Source organism: Echinops telfairi, unplaced genomic scaffold (genome assembly GCF_000313985.2).
Source record: "Echinops telfairi isolate 266 unplaced genomic scaffold, ASM31398v2 ScPeMD7_70;HRSCAF=299, whole genome shotgun sequence".
Lineage (NCBI taxonomy): Eukaryota > Metazoa > Chordata > Mammalia > Afrosoricida > Tenrecidae > Echinops > Echinops telfairi.
In genome coordinates, this window is record NW_022103968.1 from 25,748,239 (window position 1) to 25,757,713 (window position 9,475).

General features: G+C 39.2%; 1 protein-coding gene across 2 annotated transcripts in view; it reads left to right on the forward strand.

The window, feature by feature from the left end:
* Window positions 1–9,475, forward strand: part of NT5C2 (5'-nucleotidase, cytosolic II) — a 156,482-nt gene that overhangs the window by 129,553 nt on the left and 17,454 nt on the right. For both annotated transcript variants that reach the window (XM_045291580.1, XM_045291581.1), the window contains 2 exons: window positions 7,345–7,462; window positions 8,983–9,078. In XM_045291580.1, coding sequence (XP_045147515.1) covers window positions 7,345–7,462; window positions 8,983–9,078 — 214 coding nt within the window. The remainder of the gene's footprint in view (window positions 1–7,344; window positions 7,463–8,982; window positions 9,079–9,475) is intronic.

The window sequence follows — 9,475 nt, forward strand, 5'->3', positions numbered from 1 at the left end:
CATATGCAGAATGCCCACTTTTTCTTTGTACGTGGAGTATTTTTACTCAACTTTCAAGATTCAACATGTCATATCTTTGATGCAGACCCTCACTCCTCAAGAGATAGTCACTTCTTTAACTGAGTTACAGTGACATATTCTTCATATTCTACATCATTAGATTGTCCTGCTGTCATTTCCAAAGTCTTTGTTCTTTGAGCAGGTCCGTGGCTACCTCTATCATAGGGACTATATCCTATTCTTGATTTAATGGGCACTGTGCGGACAGACACTAAATCCTTGGGATTATTTACCAGGATACTTTGTGGTTATTGAGGAATATGTTCGTCCCATCTGACTTTCCAATTCATTGTGTCCAAATTTCACCTATTTCTTTAAGATTCTTGAAGAAATAGCCAAAACTTTACAATTAAATGGGGTGGTTTATGTGTAAGTACTTGACCTAAAGTATACACTACAGGTTGCACAATGAAGGTCCAGAAGTCCAAGTTAGACTACAGACCATCGTTTGGTTCAAATAATGGGATTTTGTGTGTGTGTGTGTGTGTGTGTTTTAGTTTTGTTCTTTTAATATGTTGAGGTAGCGTTTGAAATTGAGAGATTACAAGTAAAAATTCAGGCTGTTATCAAACAATTGACAACATTTGGCTCTTTTTCCACAGGGAAGTCACCAACTAGAGTTAAGTAGCCACTTCTCCCTTTCAGCAAACCATGCACCCTCAACCCAGTTCACATGTTAATTGGCTTGCCAGGTCCCTGAGACACAGCTGTGTGAAACATATTAACCAAATATAAATCTCAGAAAGTTTGTTACCACTTTATTTTGCTTTTGCAATCAACTGAAATTGGATTTCTTTTAAACCCCATTCATTTTACTTATGTATAATGTAGCCATTTGGAAATTGGTTTTATTTTATATCATTGACCCTAATATTGTGGTACTTATATATCTTTAAATAAAGTAGTCACGCACTCTTGAACCATTGTTCCTAGGGAAATACTGGTTTAGGATCCTATGAGCGAGTCTCTGGTCACAGATGTAATGTAAATGTAAATTGACATTTTCATCAGTCACAAATTGACATTTTCATCGATCAATAGATTTGCTTTATGTGTTTCCCTCTAAAGCAGTGGTTCTCAACCTGTGGGTCGCTGCCCCTTTTGGGGGGGGGGGTGTCTCACAACTCTTTCACAGTGGTTTCCCGATTCATAATAGTGGCAAAATTACAGTTATGAAGTAGAAATGAAAATAATTTTATGGTTGGGGGTCACCGCAACATGAGGAACTGTATCAAAGGGTCACGGCATTAGGAAGGTTGAGAACCACTGCTCTAAAGACACTTAGTATATATAGGTATATTTTTCTGTATATGCAGGTATATTTCCCCTTAGCTGTTTGTACGGTGTCTGACAACACAAACATTTATGATCCCATAAGGTTTGTTTTTCATTTTTATAAGAGAAAGTTCTCCTTTTGCCTATTATTTAAAAGACCCCAAACCCAGACTCTTAGCAGTAAGTGGCCCCTGGGTGAGATCTAGGCAGGAGAGGCCGAGGCTGTGGTAGAGGAGGGCTACTGCTGCACAGGCAGGAGGATGCCCCCGGGCCCTCCCTGCTGTTGTCCTCTTCCTGCCCTGCTCCTGCAGCCCCGCTGCCAATTCCTCCGACCTTCACCTGTAGTGGCAGCAACTGTGATCATAGGTTTTAATAAGGTGTTTGCACAGTGTCCAGATCACATAAGATCTTATTTCTTGAACAGCAAATGACAAGACCTGTGTTTGAGTGCTATCATTGCACTCACAGTAATAGCAGTTCACTCTTGATGAGCAGCGCTTGTTGGACACACAGATTTCTCTAGAAAGCTCATTATGGCAGCACTGCGGCTCTGACGCTTAGAGGCCATTTAAAATGGTGACGCCCTCCCCTTCCCTCAGCAAACAACACAAAATGAGCCTCTCAGTAGATGAGGAAAAGGATACTTCTATGAAAATAATAATTTATAATTTATTAAGGGGTTGTGAGGATGGGTGGATGGGGGTGGGGGGAGAGGAGCTAATACCAAGGGCTCAAGTTAGAAAGCAAATGTTTTGAAAGTGATGATGGTAACATATATACAAATGTGCTTGATACAATTGATGTATGAATTGTTATAAGAGTTGTAAGAGCCCCCAATAAAATGATTTATTTTTTTAAAAGACACTCCTTTGCAGTCTCAGAGCTGAAACAAGATGGCAAAGTGTTGCATTGTTTGAGTTCAGTGGGAAATGTGTGTTGAGTGACCCAAATATTCTACTGCTCTGCAGCACACCCACAAATGACAACATTACCTTTATTGAAACTATTTGTGAAAAGTCTTATTGAGTAGGAGATTCCACAAATACGGAATCTTGGGAATAATGCGGATCAACTCTGACTGAAAGCATGGCATGGATCCAGCTCTTTTCTTTTCAGTAAATTAAAATTGAGGTGAATTTTAGAAATTTCCAGCAATTATTTTAGATTGCGACTAGATAATTGTAGAGCTAAAGATTAAATTATTAAATTATTGCTCATGCTTGTGTATTGTATTAGAACTTTTAGTAGTTTGGGAAAGTAAAAACCTAACTATATCAACATTTAAAAGAGTTTATTTAGAATTTTAATGAAAAAAATTTTATGTGGTTTTTTTTTTCCTTCAACTTTCCCTTGCATTTAGTTTCATAATTCCCTGAGAATCAACACCATGTAGTGTAATAACCATGTCAGAGGATTTGGGCATTGATCATATTTGCGACATAAAAACAAATGGCTATTCTTTGGAAAGGAACCTTGGTGGTGCTGTTGGTTGAGCATTGGAACTGCTAACCACAAAGCAGAAGTTCAGATCCACCAGGAGAGGAAGGTGAAGCTGTCTGCTCCCGTAAAGATGCGCAAAGCCTCTCCAAAAGTTATAAACTCACTGTCATGAAATTGATTCCGACTCAGTGAGCCTGTAGGACAGAGTCGAACTGCCCTTGTGGGTTTCCCCGATTGTGATTCTTTACAGGATTAGAAAACCTCATCTCTCTCTCTTGGAGTGGCAAGTGGTTTCGAACTGTTGCAGTTAGCAGTCCGAAGCGTAACCCACTATGCCTTAAGGGATTCTTCAGGGCAAAACTTCAGAGATCCGACTTAGAGTCACTATGAGTCGAAATAGACTGAATCGCCAGGGGTTTGCTTTTTGGTATTCTGGGGTGGTTGGGCCAGGGTTTTTGTTTTTGTTTTGTTTTTAGTGATTGGTGGTGGTTTTCAATGCCTTCTGCACTTTTTAGACAATAACATTTGATAATTCTCCTCTTTCATTAAGCACCGACTTCTTTTCACCAAAAGGCCAGGAGGTGGACGAATTCAGCCACATGTTTTCAAAACCCTGAATGTCCTCAGGGAAAATGACTTCCTATAATAGGAACACATTATATGTTTTTTATAGTTGTCAATATAGCCAAAGGACATATATGTCTTTAACTTGACGAAAGAGTATATTGTAAAGTGTGCTAACTTAAAAGCAAGATGAGACTGCCCCAGTTTATTCTTGTATCCTTTAGTTGGTTTCACTATAGTTTAATTTTAACATACCAGCTGCACTTTATTTTTATTATATAAAAACTTAAATATGCCTGAGAAAACAAATTAGATTTTCCATTTATATTTTGACTTAACATTTCAGTGTCAGATTCAGCTTGTATTCAAGACTCAGGTGCCAGAAAAGTAAATAAGGCACAATGCTTAGGCGAATCTTCAGCACACCAGTTTCGTTTCGGCCAAATAGGCCAGTTCTAGTGTTGGTCAGAGGCTGCTAACCAAATAGGAGGACAGTCACTCCCGCAAATACCAGTTTCCAAACGGTGTCTCTGCTCCAGTCCATCGCAACAACTGTAAAACCAGCTTTTCTGTTTGGTTTTGTTGTGTTGCTTTGTTTTTGTTTTTGTTTTTAACAGGAGAGCCAGTGTAACTCCTTCAAGACTGGAGTGGCACTCTGCAGCCGCATCTGCCGCATGTGAGTTCTTCTGGCAGCAGTGCTCTGCTGGGCTGGGACCTCTGTGGAGGTTGGCCTGCGCTTTTTTGGAAATCTATAAACTGCTACACAGTGTGCCTTGGTGGCAAAGGTAAAAAATAGATAAGAGTTCCAAACATCCCTGTATGAGCAGCATCCACTCAAAACAACCCCCACAACTTTCATCCCCACAACACTCGGTTGTTATTTTTTGCAAAGATGTTTTTTTCCCTTGCAGATTATGGAGAAAAGAATATCTTTAAATGCCCTCAGTAGCTTCGGCTTTCAAAGCTTTGGTTGTTCTCTTTATAGTCCAGTTACGTAACCTGAGAACACTGTGTGCTGCCCTGGTGACTAAAGCAGTCCTCTGTTTTTGGACTCTGGCCCTGAAATAACTTCTTTTGTCTTGGATAGTGAGCAAACTGGGATAGGCCTGAAGACTTACTCCAAGAAGAAGTAAGCTGTGAATGTGTGTGGTGGTGGTGGTGTTTACTCAGAAAGCTGTTGGCTGGGTTTGGGAACCACAGAAAGTCAGTTGTAGGCATTGAGCTTTAAGCAATTCGTGACTTACTTGCCACAGTTTTACAGAGAGAAATTGAAATGAGAGCCTCTGCAGCTGTGGATAGGCATCTGAGCCCCATGGTCTGTTTGGTGCCCTGCAGATGTCTGAGGCTGGCTTCAAGGGCTTGCCTGGCGGATCTAAAAAGCTTACTTTGTATTTCATAATGAAGTTCTTTAGGGGATGATGGTACTTTATTAGTTTTAGGAATGGTCATTTTTGTCACCATATGTGAACAAATTGTGATTATTCCCCAGGGATACTTAGACTAAAATGCCTACATGAAGTTCTGCACAGAGGTGATTACCCATCGCCAGACAGGTAGGCTGTGTAGTTCTCTGGCAGATGATTTAATGAGCTCTGGAGTTCGTGTTACTGAAATGATTATCCAAGAAGCTTATGAGAAAATGTCAGTAGTTTGTAGGTCTCACTGATTAACACAGAGCCTGGTGTAACAGATGGTGCTGTCAGAGTGGAACTTGGACGCTGCCAAAGTCATTCCCACCTGTGACTGGCACAGCTTTTCTTGGTTGCATTAAAAAAAAAAAAGTTGGACTAGTTAAAAGATAGAAAGCAGTGTGTTTCAACATCCAGCTTAAGTTTTGATGGCTTATGTAACCTAGACATTTATTTTTTTGACAGAGAGCTATGGATCAGACTCAGGGAGACTTAAATTCTGGCTTCAGATGATGTTTGTACTTGCTTTCTAAATTCAGGTCAGCAGAGAGATAAAGTCCATGATACTTTAGAGAAGATGCTGAAAGCATTGAGGGAAGGGAAACTGAAGGTATTTATTTCTAAGCGTGGAATTTCAGAAAGTCCCATCAGTTGAACATTTAGGAGGTTCTACTCTAGTGAATAAACACACATTGTGGAACATGTGTAGTATTTTATTTGCACTGTTGTAGGATTTTGCTGACAATGCGAATCTAAGATACCTCCCACCCACCCCCACCCCCATACTATTTTCTTTTCCACTAAAATTTCTGAATAAATTACTTTGGTGTCCAATACAAATTGCTTTATAGGCATAGGTTTCACCAATTATTTCATCACTATAATTACCTGTTTAACTAGAGAAAACTGCTGATATATAGAGGATGAGAGGATGAGACTAGGTAAGAATGGTGAAGGTGTATTTTTATCACCTATTCTTACATTTCTGGAAAAATTAATGAACTTGTAGCCAAATCCTGTATGAATGAAAGAATGTCAGTGGATTATCCAAATTACACCACTATACTGTAATTTTGTTTCATTAAAAGTTGTGTAAAATACGTGATGAATATGGGTAGGACTGAGAAATCATTTTTGTTTCATGGAAATCTTACTAAAATGAGATTTACTTGCAATTGGGGTGGGAACGGAGTGGTAGGAAGGGGTGGAGAGATGTTTGCTTTATTGTTAAATGACTCAAACTTAACATAAGTAGATACTGTGCTTTCATGAGACAATACCAGTTCTTACTCCAGTCAGGGGGTATAAGGATATAGCACTTTTATCACTATCTACATAGTTTAAATTTAGGAATTCCACATTGTGTGTAGTGGCAATGGGGATGAGACAGAAGCTGAAGGAAGGAAAAAATATAGCCAGATTTGAAAATGTTAGCTGGGATTATTATTAGCATTAAATTATTATCCTAGAATAACAAAAGAATTAAAGGAAACCTATCGAGAGGAGCAACTTTTTTTTTTTTTTTTAGTGTTGAACTGCTGTGACTTTTCATTATGGAACATTCCAGGCAGATCATACTAGTAAGAATAGTAATGTGAACCCTTGCTGCTGCTACCTCTAACTCCTTCAGGATGTTCAGGATATTAAATTGACAGAGGAGAGATGAATATTTAACACATATACTTGCACACACCTATCACCATAGTCTAATAAATGAGTCTGCATTCTTTGATGTCTAATGCCCAGTTCACACCCAAGTTTCCCTAATTGCCTCAGAAATGTCTTTTTATGATTGTTTACAGCAGTAACTTTACAATGCAAATTTGATGGCTTAGAGCATCATCAGGGCTGATAGAAACAGATTAATTCTGACAAGTAGAATTAAACGTACTGATTGAAGAATGAGTATAAAACCACTAGCAAAGCCAAAGAGAAAACCCCAAAATAGAGTATTTCTTTAAAAATCTACTTTTGAAGGATTCCTGTACTAATGACACACACAATGGGTCATTCAATCAGTATAGACCTACCTCTGTTCCCCTCTCAATGGAGCCCTAGTGGGTAAGTGTTGGACTGATACCCAGTGGTTCAGGCCCCCGAGTGGCTCTACGGGAGAAAGATGAGGCTGTCTGCTCTTGTAAAAATGTATCGCCCAGAAACCCCAGGGTAGCTAATAGTTGGAACCCACTCGATGACAGGGGAATCTTTACTCTCTCTACTAGTTTTTTGTTTACTTATATTCTGATATTTAATATCACGATTATTTATATTCATTTTTTCCTTCCTTTAGATTGTGCAAATGGAAAGTATTTAAAGGGGAAAATTTGAGGAGGAGGAGGAGGATAGATTTCCTAAGAATGAAGCAGCCATTCTGAAGTGTTTGATCTTGTTGCTGTTCTTGACCTATGACCTATCTACATAGTTTAACAATTGAATTCTCAGATGACTCGCCTTTTGAGAACATGGAGCATTTGAGAGGGAAGAAGAAAAATGGCAAATTTAGGAGCAGAGGGCTAGGGAGAGTAGAAACCTCATTTGCCTCTGTTTTAATTGCTTTTCTTTCATGCTGACTGATGTGAACCTCCTCTTTGTGCAGTGTACAAGTCCCCAGAGTACGAGTCCCTGGGATTTGAGCTGACTGTGGAGAGATTAGTGTCTATTGGCTACCCTCAGGAGCTGCTCAGCTTTGCTTATGATTCTACATTTCCTACCAGGTAAGCTTCTAAAATCTTTTGGGATTAATGTGTCTCCCACTACCCCCAAAATGAATAATTCCTGGCCTTTAACCTTCCTCCACTAAAAAACAAAAAACAAAACAAAACACCCCGAAGTCTGTTTGGTTTTGGTTGATACCGATTTTTAAAATTACCACGAACCTTTTATGTACTCCATATCTTTTGTGGTCTTGAATTTAGCTTAGGTTATTGCTACTGAAGGCCCCTGGTCATGCAGTGGTTGAAGCACTCAACCGCAACCTCCAAGGTTGGCAATTAGAACCCTCAGCTTCTCCACGGGAGAATGATGTAGTAATTTGCTATTGTAAAAATCTACAGCCTTGGAAATCCTGTGGGGCATGTGGCTCTGCTCTGTCCCATAGGGTTGTTATGACTGGACTCAACAACAAAGGAGCAATGGAGTTTTGTTGGGGCTTTGCTCTTAAAGAAGACCCAAACTAACCCCCCCCCCCCCCCCCCACACACACACACATACCCCATTGCCATGGAGTTGATTCTGACTCATATTGACTGTGCAGGACAAAGAACTGCCTCTTTAGGTTTCTGAGACTAAATCTTCACAGGCGGGGGAGACAGCCTCATGTTTCTCCCACAGAATGACTGGTGTTTTCAAACTGCTGACCTTTCAATTATCAGCTCAGGGCTCCTGGAAGAAGACCCACTAAGGTGGAAAGAAAAGGGATCATTGAAGATGATAGGCAGTAATCACAGTTGCTCCTACCTGTGGCTGTTGGAGTGCAGTACTTGCTTTTGTTAATACACTTGACTTGCTAACACACTTAGCCTTCTTGGCTGCTTGAATTTATGAATTTGATTGGATGGAAAGATTAAAATTCAGACGGTGTATATTTTAGATGCCATCAGGTGTCCCATATATCATCTAATAGAGGGACTTGTAAGTCTACAAAATTGTCCAAGGACATTGTTAATGTTTTTAAATGTAACCAACTATGTTAGGAGAGGTTATTCTTTACAGCTTGTTTTATTAAGTTATCTCATTCTTGACAGACAACAGTTGTAGTGATTTATCTGGCTAGAGTTAACCTTTTTCATTGGCTCTGGTATTATATCTTAAGATTATATTCATACTTTAGCTGCTAAAGCTATACTGTTTTGATACATACTCGAGTTGCTACATAGTTTGAGCTAGATGAGCTTGGTTCATGGTGATGGAGTAGAGTGAGTACTAATGAAATTATATTACCCTTCTGGTCTGGAAGGAAACTCACTCCTGTGGTAGGATAATAAACCATTTAAGAGCAAAAGGGCAGCATTTACCCAAGGGCAAAATTCAGAGGGTTAGGAAAGGAAACAGGAAATGTTGGAGAAAGTGGAATACGTGATGGTACATTGATAGGATTGCAATGGATGAGTTGACACAAAATGTGTATGAATTGTTCAATATACTGATGATTTGCTCTGTAAGCTTTTTCATATTAAAATAAAAAACATTGCCCCTGTTAATTTGCTTTATCAATAGTTTCTTTATTTTCATATAGGGGACTTGTCTTTGATACTTTATATGGAAATCTCTTGAAAGTTGATGCCTATGGAAACCTTTTGGTCTGTGCACATGGATTTAATTTCATCAGGGGGTGAGTACAAAGAACTGTTAGCCTCTTTTTTCCCCCAAATCATTTTATTGGGGGCTTGTACAACTCTTACACAATCCATACATCCATCTATTGTGTCAAGCACATTTGTACATATGTTGCCATCATTGTTTTCAAAGCATTTTCTTTCTACTTGAGCCCTTGGTATCAGCTCCTCATTTTTTTTCCCCTCCACCCCTCTCCCTCCCTCATGAACCCTTGATCATTGATAAATTATTATTTTGTCATATCTTACACTGTCCAACATCTCCCTTCACCCAATTTGACTATTTCTAAATTGAGACTTAACCAGTATAGATTTTCTGTACTGTTGCACCCACAAATCTTCTACTGATACTGTATGGAGTCCGGAGACCAAGTCTTTTTTTTTTTTTTTTTT